The following is a 20,152-nucleotide window of genomic DNA, read 5'->3' as shown; positions in this document are numbered from 1 at the left end:
TGTCTTTATTCTGTTCATTGAGGTTCCTCCCCAGAAGAGCAGATGGAGGAAGTGAATGTTTCCATGCTGTCCAGGGATGAGCTCTTTTTAGGTCAAGATGCTGTCATTACCTAACGAAAACATGCTGTGATTCCATGGAGAACTGATAGAATCCAGTTAGAATCCACTAGGCTGTGCAGGGTTGTTACTAGTCATAGCTGCTGAAGTCTGTGCTGACTCTTGGCTTTTTAGAGACTGGAATCTAAGTGTAGAGCAGAGCAAAGAAAGTAAAATATAAACATAGTACATTCATACAACCTTATGTCATCTTGCCTGATACATTATGCGTAGGGAAACCTCAAGGTCACAGCCTTCAGTTTGTCAACTTCCTTGAGTTTGGTATCCAAAATTGGTTTACATTAATTCCCCACAGTAATCACACATTAAAAGCAGCAAATTAAGGAAAAAAAAAATCAGAGTTAAGTGTACTTGAACATATTTTGCAGACATCAAACATCACTTTAGTGTCAACATAGTTGCAGAGTGTTTAAATTAATAAAACAGACTGACTAATAAAGTTGGGAATGTTACATTATCTATGTGCCAAACTTGTCTTATGTTCCCCATACAACCAGTTAAGAACTGAGCTCTCCTGTTGGTGATTGAAAGCAGAATTATATTCAGGAGTCTGAAGCTCATTCTTTCCTCCCTGTCTATGTAAAGAAGGAGCATATGAGAGGGGAGTGAGTGGGCCTGATTTCCCTAGCCCAGTGTCTAATTTGGATGCCTAAAATTAGGCAGTTGCAAATACCCTGTTGTTGCATTCCTGGAATAAGGAATTATACCAATTCATTGCAATAGCTGCATGCAGAATCAGTTTTCCTCCCCCCCCCCGCCCCCCCTCCAAGTGAGAAGGGATTTTTAAATATCTATTTCATTTGAATTAAGAAAAAGGAAGGCAACCCAAGTTACAATCCAGCGATTAAACTTCTTAGCAAAATCTCAATATTCTGCAGGTAATGGTAACAGTATTTTTTGTCAACATTTTTTTGTCAAAATAATCCCTTTTTCTTCTCCAGTTCCAGAAGTCATGGATATATTTTAACTCCTTCTTACATTCAAGTTTGACATATTCAATTTATGATGAAAATACATGAGAAATGAGATATACTTGAAGGTATATGAAATCTGAGGTGGAAAAAATCCATGTTAGAGGTCGTCCAGTTTTCAAATGAGTAGGGAGTGATATAGAGACCATAGGGTATTCAAAGTGTCTTGAGTAAAGGTTAAACTGATGAAGATGATAATTTGAAGTACTGCTTGATTCTGCCTGAATGAAGGAAAGAAAGATGGAAGAGGGATGGAAGAAATTTGTTAGGATGTGTTCATACAGTAGTTCTTTTCAGATTAATTTTTACTGCTTATGAACTTGAAGCACATTGAATGCATACATATTTTACATAGTGTTGTGAATCAACATGTCCTGAAATTCTATGCTATAGTTATTCAATATGCTGTATAGAAATAACTGTATTGAATAACTATGCTATAGTTATTCAATATGCTGTATATATATAGAAAGCTATATACATAAATCTGTCTATATATATAAAAATATAAATATATAGTTCATGTGTATTTATTTCATATATGTATATTTCATATCTATAAATATATCTCCATAGGCTATGGAGACAATTATATTTGAAAAATAAAGATCAAAGCTGGTAATTGACTTTTATTGTTTGGGAGGACCTGTCATTATTTTTTGAGTTTAAAGATGTCTTGGTCATCTTAAATTCTCATTTGTTTTGTAAAATAAGATCTTCATAATGCATAAGACTACAGGAAGGTCCATCTTCCTTATGCATGTCTGCATCTCGTACTTTTTTCCTGAGTGAAAGTACTACAAATAAAAAATCTATGCAGAAATGTATGTAAATTTTTCAGGTTGTAAATCAACTGTTATTTTATGTGGAAGGACTACAAAACCTTTTTAAAATAGTGCAGAGAAACAATACAGGGGCAATATCCACTTGTATTTTTAAAGACCTACAGAAGCAATGATACCAAATGCTCTTTCATTTGAGTACTCTACATGTTTAATTTAGAGCGCTGAATGTTTTTTGAAACCAAGTCCCAACTGTCAATTTGAAAATTATTAAAATGTGGATATGAAAAACATATCAAGATGAGAGAAATTATTGTATTATTAAAAAGAAACAAAACATAGAAGGTTTTACCTCTTTATGTAGTTTTTTTTTTCAAAAGACTGTCAAAAATTCTGTGACATGTTCTCAGTTCCATTTGAACTGCTTCCCAGGAACAATGGCTGTATTGCTTATCTTTTAAGAAATTGGTGATTCTTTGAAAGTACTTTTTTATGCTATATGTCGAGCTTTTTAGGATCCATGTTTGAAAACTGTTTCTTGCTTTTGATTGTTCTTCTGACAAACATGTCTCCAGTTCTTCAATTTGATGATGAATTCCATTTTGGAAGCTCTCAATCTTGCTTGTATTCCAAACATCAACAGGAAGATTTTTGCTAAATAGTTGGAAGATGTGTTGAAGAAATTCATAGATGATCCTTATGATGTTCTTCTCTGTGACCTTGGTAATCTCTACAGGGAATCTGAAATCAGTTGTTTTGCTGAGACATTGCTGGGGAAAATAACCACCCGTTTTCCACAGAAAGTTCATGATATGGTAGTTCACTTTGTTTCCTTGGAAAAGACAAACTGAACGTGAGATTTTGATGTACAATGCCATTATCATGCAAATTTGCAGTAAACTTCTCTGAACCATAATGGTCATGCTGATGAAGCAGTCAGCACTATTTTCCTTTCCTTTTTGCAGATCTGTAAGCTTGCAGTTTCTTGGTTGTCTTATCTTGCTTTCATGCTTCTCTTTCACATCTCTCAATTTATTTCATCTGTACAACACGCTGGGTATTACTCACTGTGTGGGAGTTGCTCTTTCGAACAACTATGGTCCTGCCAAGGTTTACTGTCTATTTCACTTTCACACAGTTGCAAAGGTTTTGCTCATTTCTGCTGTATTTAATTGAAAAATTAGTAAATCAGTCAATTCAGTGATTCACAGGATATTGGCAGATTAGCAGGTTAGAATGTGGTAAGAACATTTCATCTTCTTATATTCTTACTCTTACTTCTTATATACTTACAACTGCTTGAAAAATTTTACTTTTATGCTTAAGTTGGCAAAGACAGTAAAAGATAATCACATCCCTGGCTAACAGATATGCAACCAAAGCAAGATGTAATTTTATTGATTTAAGAACAAATATCTTTTTAGTAGGATAAATTGTTTTGTTTGGGCAATGGCTTTTATTAGCAAATTTTATTAGCAAAATAACCTTTTGGTTGACACAAGCATTGAATCACTAGGGGCACATGTTGCTATGACTATATTGGCAAAAAAAAGAAGTATATACAACTCTTGAGACAGATGCCGTTTTCTCCAAAATCTCTGATAGTTCACTGTTCAGAGAAGCTTTGTTCTACTCCATCACTTGATGAATCAACCTCAATTTTTAAATCCATTAAGGAAAGCATGCTTTTACCTAAAAAAGGGGAATGCCCTACATTTCAGAGTAGGAAAATTCTTGTTCTGAAGCCTCCTCCCATTGTCTCAAAATGGGTTCTTTCACCTGGTTTGTGAGAGAGTCTGGCTCTGCTCATCCACTGAAATGCAGAAGAAAGCGTCTTTTAAATCCAAACCAGTCACATCAGTAATTGTCCACAGTTATTTGGTTTATTGCTCTTAAATCCTGTTCCTTCTGACTCTCTTGTTCCTCTGGGGTCTGGGTCACTAGTAAACAGATTTAAGCCTTCTGTGCCTTACCTTGTGAGATGTATAGAGCCTTCTGATTCAAGCATTTAACTTGCATAATAAATCTCATCCTAGAAAAGACAGCAACATTTTGGCATATAGAAACTCACGAGTGAGTTTAATGTCTCCAATTGGCTACTCTGTGAGTTGCAGGAATGGCCATAAAGCTGCCCCAAAAATCAGAAGCTGTAGCTTCCCTTAGCCCTTACAGATAGTTTTTACTCAATATGTGTCTCTGCTATTTATAAAACTTTCTTTTTTTTTTCCTCTGGTCTTCCTGAAACTACAGGGTCTCCTGGGGGTTCCTTGCTATGTTCCCCTGGTCCCCTCATTCATTGTAAAAAAATTCTCCAGCATCATAATGTTTCCATGTTTTCAGTGACCCTTACGGCCTACAAATATCACATTGATTTAGGCCAGAAGAGTGTGTGTGTGTATTTGTGCAGGGCAAGTAGGGGCCTTTCAGGCCCCAAGCCCCTTGCTTGGGGCTATCATGTTTCTTTCACCTTTGTAATGCCAGTCTCTTTTCTTTCCACAGTAACATGGTAATCAATCTAGCCTAAGTATGACCCCAGCTAGGGTAACCTAACTGTTAGGTTAACAGTTTTCAAAAGCTGAAACCAACAGATCACTTCCAATTTGACAATTATGAAATATAAGAAAGGACATGTATAAAACCTGGCAGACCCCTGCCGCTTTTTTGAAAGTTGCTGTATCCCTGCTTGCTTATTTCCCTGAGTCTGGCCAGCAAAAGGACTAAAATCCATACTTCTTATATGTTCTTTATATTGATCCATATTCTCTTCATCCATCCCCACTCCTATGTTATATGGTGGGAAAAGGAAGCAACTAACATTCACGCATCTTCTGCCTCATGCCCCCTGCAATACACGACCTTTGCCTTAGTACAAGACATCAGCATATCTCCTCCCAACATATACTTTTTCTGAATACCTGGGTCTCTATACAATGTCATAAAAGCATCAGCATAAACCAAAACTTATCCCATTTACCAAGTCAGCAACAAAACACCAATTCTAAAATAAAACCACAAAAATCCATTTTCCCCATTCACCAATTTATAAGGTGTCCACCTACTGTTTACAGTACGTAGGCATTTTGTCTTTAGTCATTGGATCTTCCCCAGCTTACTCCAGCTTTTCAAACTAAAAACCCAACAGCTACAGGGTAGAATTGTTGGACTAGTTTGCCAATACTCAATTGCCCAGTTCCATTATCCTTAGGTTCCAGACCTCTAATAAAAATAATTTTTTACTCTCTGCTCCAACTCCTTGTTGTCAGAGAAAGGAAAAGTCCTCTCTTCCATCACACAGTTTTGTCTGTAACAATTTTAATGCCTAGGCATTTATTTATTTATTTCCCAGTTCTGATGTCCTGTTGATATTTACACAGTGCCCTGACCTTGTGTCAGCAAAGATAGGAGGACACCTCCTCTCTTTCACACACTATTTATGTTGTGTACAGTGATAGTCACTGTTCCAAATCTTCCTTATCCAATTTACACAGAGCTTGAAGTTTTCAACTACCAATCCCACTGGTCAGCCCAGGACTGCTCGCACTGATCAGTTACAACAAAATGAAATTTGATACTCACCAGTCTAGAAATTCACATCACTTTTGCCCTTGTTCAAATATCTCTGGAGTGTTTTACCTTTGAGTTGCTCACCACCTCGGTGCTGGTAGAGGATTTGACGGAGTCTCCAACCAAACTGGTGCAAATTCTATTTGATCTGATTCTCCTTTGCTGGTAGCAGCAAGGTGATCCAGGCAAGGCAAGGCTTTATAGTTCCCATTTGGATCACCTAGATTGTTGTCCCAAAATGGGTTCTTTCACCTGTTAATACAAGAGGCTGATCCACACACAAAGCTCAGGTACTTGATTTATTTAGAGTTCTGCTAGAAAGGGGTGCTGGGTGGGAAACCCAGCACACAGACTATCAAAGCTTTTTACTGTTTCTACATTTTAGCAAACAAAGACATTAGTGTTCATTTGTTACAAGTTACATAATTCTGCTATTAATTAGTGTTCTGTCTTCTCTTGGTTTAATTATTCCCTTGCTTCTTTTGCTAATTAGTCTGCTTGCTCCGTCTTTCTCTTCCTTGAGTTAGTGTGTTTCTTGAGTCCATGGTTGTTATTTTCCCTTGCCAGAATTACCCTTTACCCTGTTGAAGTGTTGCCTTTTTTACTTTCTTATCTTGGGAGTTCTGCCAGATGACCTTGTGGCCTATAAATTCTGCATTCTTTGTGCCTACTCTCAGTGGTGCATCATTCTCCCCCAGCTCTGCTAACCTCCTGCTAGGTCTGTGATCACTGAAGCATGACAAGCCCTAAACCTTAACAAGACTATTCTACGAGCAAGTAAATAATCTTTCTAATACCTGGATATCACTCTTATGAAAACAAGCTCTCAAGAAGACTGAATTCACTTGTGTTGGTAGGAAAATGTCCCATCTTCAGGACTACTCCAGCTGGTGTAAGGCAGAAGTTTTTCTCCAAGGGTCTGGCTGATGTACTTCTCTGACTATCAGGTCTTTGGGCCAGGCTGTAGTAGGACTGCAGGTAGGCACCACTGGATGAATTCTAAGTGTCTGAATCAATCTGAGCCTTTGATAATGACACTTCTAATAAAGTGCCACTAAGCCCTGTGGCTTGAAATTGAAGTGTTTGGTTGGTTCCTGAATATGCATTAGCAAAGTGCCATGTTTCTATGTATCACTGACTTCCTCTAGCGCAGTACCACCTTTTGAACTCATTCCTCATCACAATATAGGAAGTCACTGGTGGTTGAAAACAAAGACAATAACCATTAAGATAAGCAAAAATTACGAACTATTCAGCAGGCAGATTTGCTTTTCTTCTTGTGGGAATATTTATGGATTGCTAATTCTAATAGTGAACAAAAGTGATTTATCTTTATGTTATTCAGTCTGCATAATTACAGGAATATTTGAAAAAGAATATGGGAAATGCATAAGTTCAGAAATATTTTATGTTGTCCTGATTTCATTTGGAATAGGATTTATTTTTTTCCTAATTGCATGATGTGTTTTAGATTCAGCAGGAGGATAGTGTAGATGAAACATTAGTGATTTAGCTGTAGCCATTAGAACTGATGTTTCCTGTGTTCTGCCAATGAACAAGTGCAGATGAAGTTGGAAGGGAGCCCAGCGAAGACAGCTGACCTGAACTGATCAAAGGGATATTCCACACCAGAGAACATCATGCCCAGTGTATTAACTGGGGGGAGTTGTACAGGAGCTGCGGATCCTTCACTGGCCAGTAGGTGATGAACAATTGTATTGTGTATCACTTATCTTTTTTGGGTTTTATTCCTCTTTATCACTATTTTTGTGGTTGTTGTTGTTTATCATTGTGATGATGATGATGATGATAATATTACATTATGTGTCATTTATTAAACTGTTCTTACTTAAACCAATGTGTTTTACTTTTCTTTCAGATTTCCCTTCCCACTGGGGAAGGGGGAGGAGTGAGTGAGTGACTGTGTGGTTCTTGGTCACCAGCTGGGGTTAAACCATGACAGATGCAAGCAGTGAAGGATTTCCAAATGAAAGAAAGTATTTTTATAAAGGAAAAATAAATCCTATTGATGCTTGGAAGCATCTATTATAGTATGACTGAGTGAAAAATTGCTATGGATAAGCAGTTTCTTTTAGCAAACCAGTGAATGACTTCAGTAGTTGCACAGTAGTATCCTAGTAATATAAGAACTCTCCCACAATTATTCTTGTTTTGATTCTGCTGATGCTAAGGCTGTAGTTATGTTGTGGTATTGTCACAAATTATCTACACACAGAGGTCTTCAGAGAAGTTAGTTTATGAATGAAATATGTGGTAGGGATGTCTTTGTGTTTGAAAGACTGAAAAGAGAATCAGGAGGACTGTGGTAGATTTAGCACATTGATTTGCCACAGATGTGTTTTTAATTTTAATTTTGTGTACAGGTGGATGGATCTATTGCATTAAATGGAGCATTGATTTAAATCAAATTAGGACCAGTCCTTTCATCTACTAAAGTAACATGAGAAGCAGCTTAGTGCTGCGTAACAAAGTGGATCTAATTCACTGTTCAGTGGTTCTATTCTGTTTATACACTCTCATACCTCTTTTCCTTCCATTGTCATTTCATAGGAAACCCATGAAATATTTGATTGTTGTAGGAAAAAAAATAAAAATTCCAAGTGGAGATTAAGCAGTATGGAGTGATTGTAAATGATGAAGAGAAGAATATCCTGTGTAAGAAAGTTCAGGTCAGGGTTAGGGATCAGTGACCTGTTTGCTTTGTGCAGCTTGTCTAAGGACAAGTCAGGACAATTGCTTCTCGGAATAGCTGGAGAGGATTTGATGGAGTCTCTAATCAAACTGGTGCAAATCCTATGTGTCTACCTAATATTATGTGTCTACCTAATATTATGCATAGCCTCCCTAATTTGGGGACATCTGAGGATCCACATGGAGATTACCATTTTCTAAATCAGAACTCTTCTTTCCTGAAAACAGAGGAGGGAGATAAACACATTTCTTTCCTGTAGTGCAAACCAGCCACCCTGTGACCAAGCACCTCACACTGGCTCTTTCCTTATCTCTTCCGGTACATAAGAAAATACTTTTCCTGTGGGAATGAGAAAAGTGGGCTTGAATGACTGAGTCAGAAGCTATGCATCTGCTTTACTTTTAGTGCTTCAGGATTTTGCATTTCATTGTGTTCTTGCCTCCTAAACACTTCTCTGAAGTCTGGTGGATGAACCAAAATTTGCTGAAAGAACCGGTTTTTTTGTCTAGTGAGATAGAATATGGTTGTTTGGTTTGGATTTTTTTGGTTGCTTCTTTTTGTGGTTTGTTTTTCTCAACAACAACAACAATAATAATAATTTTAAAAATCTGTCTGTCACAGATGTCTGTGACAAATGTGAGCATCAAAATGTCTTATAGTTATGCTTACATAACCTGTTATGTTTCAGTGAAGGATAAAGAACTTTTGGACTGAGGATCCCATTTTGCACCAAAGCAGATGACAATATGAACATTTTATGGCTCATATGGGAGGTGAAAACAAAATCCAGAGGATAAAGGTGAAGGTCTGGTACAGAGGACTAGGTGTCAGCTGAATGGAACTGAGATCCCATATCTGAATTCACCTAAATGAATTTGTCTAGGTTCAAAGTTTCTTAGTTTTCCTGTATTTTAACTACATCTTTCTTTACAAAGTAGATGTATCTGGTTAGTACATGTCTTGGAGCATTATACAGTTTTACCCAGGCTATTTGTTAAGATTATCTAATGGAAGCATTATGACGAATGCAGAAAAAAGAAGAAAAAAAAAAAAAGGCAGAGACCTGAAAATCAGTTTTGACTTTGGGCAACGCTAAATTCTGAGAGAGATGCTACTTTAGCTACTTTAGCTTCCATATTGTCTTTGTTTCCCTCAGCATTGCCCTCTTTTCTTTCTTAAGAAGTAGTAGTGATAAACTGTTAGTTTATGTGATAAAAACTTGCCTGTGCTCCACAAGGTAGTGCAGAGAAACATTGGCAGGTGTGGAGGAGCCTTAGTAACCCTTTCTGCGGCTGCTCCCAGCCCCATCACTGGATCCTATCTCCTCAAACCCAGAGGAGCACAAGGGACAGTGGCAGGCAAAGACCCTATGTAAGGATTCTGAGGAAAGGCCCCTTCCAGAATTGTGCTGGGGCAGCCTCATCCCCATGGCATGGGAAAGAAATGCATCAATATGAGCCTGTCCTGGAGCACCTCACAGACTTCCTGGTTTTGCTGCCTGGAGGTAGAGGACACATTGCAGCATACACAGGAAGACAGGACTTATGGGATGCTTAGGGGAGAAATTAAAAGCAGGAAAAGGAATGGAACTGGGTTGTTTGGGAAGGAAAAAGCAGGTGAAAATAGAGGGAGAAAAATGACTGGTCATGTTTAAACAGCAGCTGGTCAAAACTCTTCTCTGTTATGACCTGATTACCATTATGCCCTCCCAGCAAACTCCATTTCTAAATATTTTACTGGGTGAGGGACTGTTTGACTTTCCAAAGGAATTTCCATCTGACTGCATTGTCTGACTCTTCGGGTTAGATCTTCATGACTAATGTTCTCATCTGTTTGCAATCAATTGTAATAAACAGTTAGACTAACTGTTATTGTTCATCTCTCTGTAAGAAGGTCATCTTGGCAGCTAGTGAAAGAGTGGTTATGAAAACACTACCCAAGAAATAGGAGATACAAGGTTCCTGATGCTTTTTCACCTCTATGAGTTAGTGCTAGTCTAGTTAAAGTTGAGGTGTTGTGTAATAAAAGAGGAAATCAAAATGCCAGATTAGATTTGCTTGGTTTTCCTGCTGAACAGTGTTTTTGTTTCTGGGAAGCGTGCATCACCTCATTTTTCCCCTAGAAAACCCTTAGGCCTGAATCACAGAATCCAATAAACATAATAGGAAAAGCTCCACTGATTTGTTTACCCACAACTGCAGAGGAAATATTTTACACTGAATGTATTTTAAGAGATCACCATCAGCCAAATTACTCCTGGGAGCAAGCCTCTAACAGGACATGAATGATTCCAAGCTTAAGGTGAAGTTTACTGCACACAGCCAAATTGATGTGATGGTTAACTCCCACCCAAAGAGCTGGTCCTTTTTCTCTCCTGTTTGGCCTCAATACTGTTTCAACTTGGAAAAATAGTGTGACCGGAAAGCTAATCACCTTTCCTTTCTCTGGGCAGGAATGATGGTGATGAGAACAATCCAGAGGAGCACAGCCAGTAGGGTGAAGGAGTGGATTCTGTCTCTCTGCTCTTTTCTGCCTTGGTGAGACCCCACCTGGAGCACTGCATCCAGCTCTGGGGGCCTCAGCACAAGAAAGATGTGGACCTGTTGGAGCAAGTCAGGAGAAGAGCTGCTGAGTTGATCAGAGGGCTGGAGTACCTCTCTTATGAACACAAGCAGAGAAAGTTGGGGCTGTTCAGTCTAGAGTGGAGAAGGCTCTGGGGAGACCTTGTAACACCTTCCAGTACCTAGAGGGGCCTTAAAAGAAGGCTGGAGAGGGGCTTTGCACAAAAACGTGTGGTGATAGGAAAAGGGGGAGTGGCCTTAAGTTAAACGATGGCTGGTTTGGGCTAGATATTAGGAAAAAACTCTTTACTGTGAAAGTAGCACAGGTTGCCCAGAGGGGTTGTGTTAGTTTATGAAACTAACTAACTAATGTGAGTTTATGGTCTTGAACACCTCTAACTAACCCCATTGTTAGAGGCGTTCAAGACCAGGCTGGATGGGGCTCTGATGATCTAGTGAAAAGTTTCCTGTCCACAGCAGGAGGATTGGAATGGTCTGTAAGGTTTCTTCCAGTTCAAGCTATTATATGATTCTATGTGCTTAGTGATGAGATTTTTCCTGTGTTGGTCAGTAGCTTGTTTTCCTCCTCATTCAGCAGCTAATTTTGTGTGCTCTTGAGGACTGAATTTATTTTGAGGGGTTTTTTGAGGTTTGAATGGCTCTTTCAAACATCATTAAAGGAGGATGGTGGTTTGTAAGGTTGTTGTTAGCAAGACAGACACTTTGGACTTTCTGGTTCTTGGAAAGTTTTGTTTCCACGAAATCAGTTTAAAAAATATAATAGAGAGATAATTAAATGTTTTCACCTAAAAAGTTCTTAAAAGTTAATAACTTTCATAGAGAACTAAAAAAGTCTAAGCAATTATTGCCAAGTGTCATGGCTATGGACTTTTTGTGAAAAACTGCAAAATAAGGTGGGAACCAAGAATGTTTACATCAGCTTGGTTTGACAACAGGCATAATAACCATGCCAAATTCAGCTTATTTATTGGTTTTTTAGTTGTTGTTTCATTTGTTTGGGGCTTTTGTGTTTGGTTATTTTTCCTTTCTTATGTACCCATCTCATTGGGTCATTTGCATCTTTGTCCCACCCCTCCCTCAAATGTTAGTGTTGCAGATAAGCTTTGTTTCCCCTCGGGATCTGGTCACATATGAAAATGGATATTACCAGCAAGTCTAAAAGCCTGCCTTGCTAATGATCTTGGCTAAAGGATGCTAAATGGTTCCAGGAACACTTCGTTCTGTGGTTGATATATTACTAAGTAACAAAGTTGTTCTGAAGGCTCTCATAAACCTTGCCAGGAATGCGTGACCAGAGAGGTTCCTGTAACAGGATGGATTCTATGTTAGGAATAGCTCATGTAGCCCCATGAAAATATCACTGCGTCTGTTCTCCTGTGTTCAGAGAAGTGCCTACAGTACTGTCCATTCTCACAGAATCACCGAGTACGTAAGACTGAAAGGGGCCATAATGGGTCCCACATCTGGTCCAACTTCCCCTTCACACTATATCAGAAACAGTTCACATTTCCTGCTTGAAGACCCTCAGTGAATCCAGTGATATTCAGTTGATTTGCTGTGTAGATTGTGACACTAAAAACTAAAGTAAAAACTGCTGGTACTCTCTTGTTTGCTACTTAGAATTTTGCAGAAGTCTGTCTGTGGAAGAACTTGCATAGAACCTAAAACTTAGGTGGGTTCCTAAACCCTGTCTTAGTCTTTGCTGAGTAAGCAGTTGGACTGTATGAGAGTATATCACTTGTGGAATTGGTGCATTGACATGAGTCTTTTGATTCTGTGACATTAGTAACTGGTCATTGGCACCCATTATTTTGAAATTGCTTAGCCACACATGACAGGCAATTCAAGAGGGTTGCATATGACAGATCAATGTTTTGGGCAGGACAAAAGCTCTGAACACAGGAACTTTTGATGTGCTGAAGCCATGAACCAGTTCATTCTAATGCTTATTTCAAAGTCTATTGGAAGGACAGTTTTGAAACCCTTGATGAATAAAGAATGTACGTGTAGAAGATGTCAAGTTTGGGCTATCCATCAGATATTTCATTTACACTGTGAATTTATTAGATCCAAAGGACTCCATTATCCAGTGGAAATTGGGATATACGTTATGTTGAGCAGGTTCAAGCTGAGTTAAACAGAGGGGCCAAATCTGTTTAAAGAATATATTTGGAGTGCAGCTTTATGAACAGATGGCCACTCCAAATGAGGCAACTGTGTTTTCCTTCCTTGATCTCTATTGGCCTGGTGTGTGGCCTTGGACAAATGGCTTGCTCTTATATTTCTTGCTTCCATCTGCTGTTCCCAAAGCACTCGAGGAGACAGTTTTTACATGATACAGTGGTTTTGATAAGAATTTTGTGGTTATATTTTACAGCAAAGAGAGCAGTCATTTGAAAACCTGATCTTTCACTATTAAAATAAAGCAGCTTTCATAATCTGATTTTTGTTTATTGTACTGATAAAGCTACCAAACACAACTTAACTACATTAATGACCTTTATAGAATTATAAAGAAGGAAAACTTCTCTTAGATTGTATATCTCATTATGCTTGCAGGTGTAATTTCTTATCTTCTTCATTTTTATAGTGCTTTGCATTAGAAATGTACTGGTTTCTGCAGGTCATCAAATGTGGGAGATTGCAGGGGCAGTGTGCTTCCATTGGGATGCATGGAATGAGACAATCCAGAAGTGTAACATATAGTATGTAAGACACTGCTGGTATTCCATTGTAATCCCTGAACAAAATCTTGATTTCACATTACCTTTAAAAAATCTTGTCTGGCAATGAAAGTGCTTAGGTTGAAAAGCCTTCTGCTGAAGCATTTTGGAGGAAAAGGAGAGGATAAGCTGCTGAAAAACAGAATCACAGAGTATCCGGAGTTGGAAGGGATACATGAGGATTGTCAAAGTTAACTCCTGGCTGTTATCTGTAGGGTACAACACAGGTTAATATGATTTAACTTCCTTAGTCTCTTCTTTAGTGTTTTTTATTTTCAAAATCCTTTGCAAGCAAAGAGATTTTGCATTCCTTCCTGACTACATATTTAAGCAGCTTCTCTCTGTTTTATGAGTAGTCTGAAGGGTACAGAACTTTCTTCTGTTTGCTTCAGGCAATCTTGAGTTCTGGTGTGATCTGCTTTACAAAATACAATCACCCAAATGCAATCCCCAAGTCACATTATTTTTTAGACAGAATTGCAAATTATTAATAATCAATCTCTTAGCAGTACAACTGGAGCACAAGCTGGGAGATGCCTGTGTAACCCAGCTCTCCCACTCAACCAAAAAGGCTTTCTGCAGAGCCTCGAGAGTCTTCAAAGTTCTCAAGGCTTTTCCATCAAGACAGGCTGCAGAATTCACATGGCACGAGGCATCAGAGTCTGCTGTGATAACCTCAGTAACTAATAACCTCTTTTCCATGAACTATATTCTGCACCATACTGTAAACTAACATGTTAACAAAACAGAACTTAGCAAATAAATAAAGGCCTGAGAGAGAGCTGTGGATCACCAATACAGCTTCTGTTTTCCAAAGTCTGTCCCACTCATGTTCTTATCTAGGAACCTAGTTAGGATTAAAAGATGGTGTCATAGGTTGTCCCTGGCCAATTGCCAGATACCTACCAAAGCCACCCACTCACTCCCTTCTGCAGCTGGACGGAGGAGAGAAAATTTAACAAAGGGTTCCTGAGTTGAGATAAGGACCAGGAGAGACATCACTCATCAAATAATGTCACCTGCAAAACAGGCTCAACTTAGAGGTATGCATTGAATTTATTACTAAGAAAATCAGAGCAGCAAAATGAGGAGCAAAATGAGCCCTTAACAACACCTTCCCCCACTCCTTCCTCTTTCCAGCTCTACCTCTTACCCTGGTGGTGCAAGGAGACAGGGAATAGGGGTTATGGTCAGTTCACCACCTGAGGCTGCTCCCACTGCTCAGGGAGAGGAGTCATTATCCTGCTGCACCCTGCGGTCTCTCCCATGAAAGACAGCTCTCCATAAATGTCTCTGATGCAGCTCCATCTCATTAAAAACAGCTCCCTGTGACCTGCTGCACATGAATCCCTCCCTTGGGCACCAGTCCCCCTCAAACTGCTGCAGTGTGGGTCACTCTTCCATGGGGTGCAGTCCATCAAGGACAGACTGCTGCAGCCTGGGGGCAGGGCCCCACCTTCCATGGGTCTCCCACAGGACCACAGTCTACTCCAGTTATCCACCTGCTCTAGCATGGGGCTCCTCCACAGGAGGCAGGTGGATCTCTGCATCCCCCGTGGACCCCTGTGGGCTGCAGGGGCACAGCTGCCTCACCATGGGCTGCACCACAGCCTGCAGGGGAATCTCAGCTCCAGTGCCTGGAGCAGCTCCTGCCCCTCCTTCTCCACTGACCCTGGTGTCTGCAGCATTGTTCCTCCCGCATGTTCTCACTTTGCTCTTCTCTGGTCACAATGACAACTGCACAACCTCTTTTTGTTTTTCTTTCTTCTTAAATATGTTAACACAGAGGCATTACCACCATTTCTAATTGGTCCAGCCTTGGCCAGAGGCTCATCTGTCTTCGGAGCCAGCAGGAGTTGGCTCTGTAAGACATGGAAGACGTGTCCAACATCTTGTCACAAAAGCCACCCCAGAATCCCTCCCTTTCCTTCCCCACTGCCATTTCCAGAACTAGGCCATGGAACTCCAGTACAGATGGTCATAACTCAATGTCTTCTAAGACAAAATAAGGTAGGTATAAGAAGTTAATTTACACCACAGTAGAAATGTTCACACCATAATAGGGAGTACATATGATTTATTAGATAAAGAATTTTACTTTGAGAGTCTGAATTCAACTGGTTAGAGTCTTTTAATTTAAAGGCTCATGGCAACATATTTAATACAGTGAAAATAAAATAAGGTGACTGATAGCCTGTAATGGCACAAGTGGAGGCCACAAAAGATCATTTCAGGCTTGGCTCTAACTGTAATTCCCTGTATCTTACCACTATCCAATGCCTTTTCCAAGAGGAAATACTCCAGGTTTATGTACTTTGCTATGAAAATAACCCACATAGTTTACATGAAGGCTTTAGCTTTTGCCATGTCCTATTTGTGGCAGTGGCTGCTGCACTTGGTCCTGCTGGACTACTGTATTTATTTGTGCCAGAGCCAATGGCACAAATGTTGTACATTATTGAAGCATTGGTTAGCCTGAACATACTGCTGGGCTAGTGCGCTCCAGAGGGCCAGAAGGCTTCCCTGGTTTTCATGCTTTGAGCAACAAAAACATTGAGAACTGGGCTGGGCTGGTAACCAGAAAGCCAATACATTTTTATGTTCTGGGGGTGCAGTGATGAAGCATCAGTGCTGGCTAGGTCACTTGGCTTGGGTGATCAGGCTGTGTTCACTGTGGAATTGTCTATCTGTCCCTTCAAATCATACAGTCAAAATTCAATCCTATGCCTTTTCAGAATTTAGTCCTTTTTAGACCACACCAGTCCAGAAGCATAGTTGTCTTACTTTCTATTCTTCATGAATGGTTTTCTACTGTATTAACATACTGATAGATAATTGAGAGTTCCTGGGGTTGCTTGCTAGGAACTTTGTTCAGCATTTATTTGTTGTAGTATGTATGATTGTTTATTATGCTGTGCAATTTGACATATAGTCCAGAAAAGTGGTGTTGCTGAGTTATTTTTTGTAATCATTATATTTCTAAGGCAGGGCCATTAGCTGCTCATAATGTAGACTTGTTCTCAGCAATGCAGTAAATTAAGCTAATGCTACATTGTTGTGTTGTTCGTATTGCTCTTTCATTTGTAAATTGTGGCATTTAATTATGCACTAATGATTGTTTTTGTGTAGCTGCAGTAATACTATCAGGCATTTGTCCTATGTTCACCACAAACTCACTGTTTTTCATTTTCAAAGCTAATTTTCTCGGTAGACAGGTCAGACTAGCTTTATTAGTTTAACTAGAGGAAGGGACATGCAGAATGTTTTTAAACATCTCTCAGACTCTTGAATTCCAAGATTTATTTCAAAAGCATTTCATAGAAAGCACACAAGAAATCAGATCAGGGCAAATATTTGTTTGCCCTGCAGACTACCCTCTTACCTCTTACGTTCAGTAGAAAGAAGATGGTAGAATTGCCATCAGTGGACTGGTTTAGAATGGTATTATAAAAAGAAGCAACTGTGACCAATTCTGAAATGCTAAATCCTCTTTGAGAATTCTTTCTTAAAGTGTCATAGTTAGGAAGTCCTTAACATCACATTGAATCTCATGGTTGATAGGTAAAGTATTTCCAGAGTTGTTTTTTCCCTTAAACAGAAATAGGTAAAAGGGACTGTTACTATTAACATTGCACAGGGTCATCAAGTTTTCCCCTGCAACTAATGTTCCACTGCTAGCAAATACTTTTTTTCAGATCTGCAAGCATGACAGAATGTGTTATAGGTATGGTAGCAGAGAAAACTGATACACAGTCTGCAAAAACAGACACAGAAAATTGATTTGAAATTTTACCTGGTGTGGGAACATGTTTACCCACAAAAAGACATCTGCTTTGCTTTAAGAAGGTGTTAACTGGGTCATAAGTCTTCACGAGACAGTTTTGTGCTATTCTGTGCTTCTCTTTACCTCTGTCTTGGGAGAAAAACGTTTGTCTCAGTTCTTATTCTCTGCTTAGAGCACTTAGAGCTTAAATGAGAAGTTGTGTTTGTACTCAAAATTTATTCCTAAAGATTTATCTATGTGCATGCTAGTGTTTCAACTCAAATGCTGACAGTAGGATAATAGTAGGGATCATTTTAGTTTTCTGGGATACTGGGGCCTGGATTCGTTAGATGATTCCTTGTATTCCCCATAGATGTCTCGTTTCCTCAGTCCATTTCATTATACCTTATCACAAAAAAAGAAGTGCAGTTGAGCCAATTCACTTGTTTGACTTGCTGCCTACACTTTGGAATATGTTCCATCAAAGTTTCATCTTTTGATGCTCCTGTGAACAGTAGTACAGTGCACCATCTAGACCTTAGACTTACTCATCTGATAATGTCTTAGAAACCAAAATATTATGAAGTCGTAAACAGACAAGAAGCATAAAGCTTGACATTATGTTTCCTGCATTTTTTCAGTGGAGCTGTTCTGTAACATCTGCCTGATGATGGAATAAACCATGCAATTAATCTAACAGTTCTAATGACAAAGGGATGTGAGAGATCAGAAGAGAGCATATAAGGTTACCTCTTACCCTTTAGCAGCCGTATGTTGAAATCTCCTTTGTAAAAGGCACAGTTCAGGCATGGAGTATGCAGTTTCTCAGTCTAGGTACGGTACCTCTGCCATGGAGCTGAAATATGAGTCAGTTTATCTAAAGACTGCTGTCAACCGATACATTTTATGTGTCCAACCTACCACAGATGACATCTGTTCTGTGGAGTTTTTCAGGATATTGTGTCACTTGGCTTTAGGGGTGTTGGATGGCCACCTGTGCTAAGGTTTATGCTCTACTTCCATGGGTGGGTCTTCTGGAGATTGCATCACATTTAGAAGCTTTGAATTAAATCTATAGAACTGGATAGCACCTACAATATTCCTGTGGGACAGAAAAGCTACATGCCTATATCTGCGTGACTCTTTAGACAGAATCTGCTTTGCTATAATTACCTTGGAATTATATGGTTTGCTTGGGGCCTACACATTTACAGAAGCACCCTTACTTTACATTTTCTTATTATATTCACAAGACTATCAGTATGTTTGCAATAAAGTAAATCTCATTTAACCCATTAGATAAGTCTGGATAGACTTCTGAAAATTATTTTTGTTGAAATATACACATGATCATTTTGCAAGCCTTATTTAACTGCTTCTGTTCAATACAGTGATTGAAATATATTTGAATATGAATGTATGCTTGCATTGCAAGTTAGGTCTTTATTTTTCAATATCTAGGACACAACGAGTTTTGTCTGTTGTTCTGCCTACTTTTTTTTTTTTTTTTTTGAGTAAATTGTGGAAAATACAGTGCCAGTGTCCATGTTTGTTTTATAACAAAGAAGTTGGAACTGAAAGAAACAGAGGAATGATGGTGTTTAGCAGAATTTGGAAAATCGTGATTTTCTGGCAAGAGTTGACTTTCCATTGCAATTATAACTGGCATATTCAGTATTTGAAATATTTTATCATGGTCCTTTAGAGGGACCATGTTCTCTAAATACGTGTGCCACTTATACCACATTTTTCAATTTAAGCAGATGTATTAAAATTGAATAACAGATTGAGTAGTGGTTTTTATCTTGAATTCCCAGGTGTGCCACATCAGTATGGCTCTGACCTAAATGGAGGTTTTATTTTAGAGCAAGCAGGTGAAGAGTTGCATGATAGGTTCTGGTCTTACAGGCTGTCTAACTTGTAGTATGTTGTCCTGTTGTAAAAACAGGAAGTCCACAAGAAGAATAATCCTCTAATTGCATGTACTCCCACATACATGCAATAATTTAAAAATTGAACCTGTCTGAACATGATTATGTAAAGGGCAGCAAATGTAGGTAGTTTACACTATCTTTGTATATATGCCTGATTGTTTTCTACAGTTGAACCTAGAGTTAGAAACTCAATGGAGACAAAATGCCGTGTGGCCAACAGCCTTTGCTTTAGTGTCTGCCTGTGATTCTTCTGAACTGCTTTTTAGCTGACACTTAAACCAAAGCCTGGTGCAGTGTCTGGGTGAGTGAAGGAGAGAATAAAGAAAAAAAAAAAAGTGTTAAGGTAGGGAAGAGGGTGTTCTGAAATTAAGAAGGGAATAGAAGGTATAGAAGTTCCTCACAAAGAACAATATAGGAAAGCATTTCAGAATTTTGCCTGATCTTACAGCATCAGTGAGGTGTGTGTTTTCTGCATGTGAAGCAGTGTGTTTATGCATTATCATCTAATTGGCTGTAATCATGGCAACTGCAGATGCGCCTGCCTGTTTTGCACCTTGGCACTCAGGTGTTATTAGCGGCTCCTAAAGAAATACCCATAGTTGAAGTTTCCAGTCTTGCTGACACCAGAGTTATGATCCCCAAGACAGTGACAGTGGCTCTTGCCTAGAAACTTGGTTTTGCAGCTCATTATCCAGGATTCTCACTCATTTTTCTGAAGAAAATTTGGACTTCAGTCCCTGCTGTACTAGGATGGGGATTCAGTCTTGTCAGTCACCTGGGTGGCATTCTTTTCAGAGAACAGATATATTATTATTTGGGAGTACTCTTGGGATCTGTGGTGATTGCTACCTCAAAAATCCTGATGGTATCTGCCTCTCTAATAGCAGATCTTGTTTGTGATACAGCTGGGTATACTCAAATAATTTGTGGACTGGATCCAAATCATAAACATATGGAATGCACGAGTGGCAAAAGATGTAATTGAAGTGGGGTAAAGAATAGC

At 39.0% G+C, this 20,152-nt stretch overlaps 2 protein-coding genes across 2 annotated transcripts in view; one reads left to right on the top strand and one right to left on the bottom strand.

Annotated features, from left to right (window-relative positions):
- MOB3B (MOB kinase activator 3B) overlaps positions 1–20,152 on the top strand; it is an 85,620-nt gene that overhangs the window by 4,978 nt on the left and 60,490 nt on the right. The window lies entirely within an intron of this gene.
- On the bottom strand, positions 2,227–2,793 carry LOC132086909 (interferon alpha-1-like). The gene has a single exon (XM_059492871.1). It carries the CDS (start codon positions 2,791–2,793, stop codon positions 2,227–2,229), a length of 567 nt encoding a protein of 188 aa, XP_059348854.1.

Source organism: Ammospiza nelsoni, chromosome Z, assembly GCF_027579445.1.
Source record: "Ammospiza nelsoni isolate bAmmNel1 chromosome Z, bAmmNel1.pri, whole genome shotgun sequence".
Taxonomy (NCBI): Eukaryota; Metazoa; Chordata; class Aves; order Passeriformes; family Passerellidae; genus Ammospiza; species Ammospiza nelsoni.
This window is presented reverse-complemented; position numbering and strand designations above follow the sequence as displayed.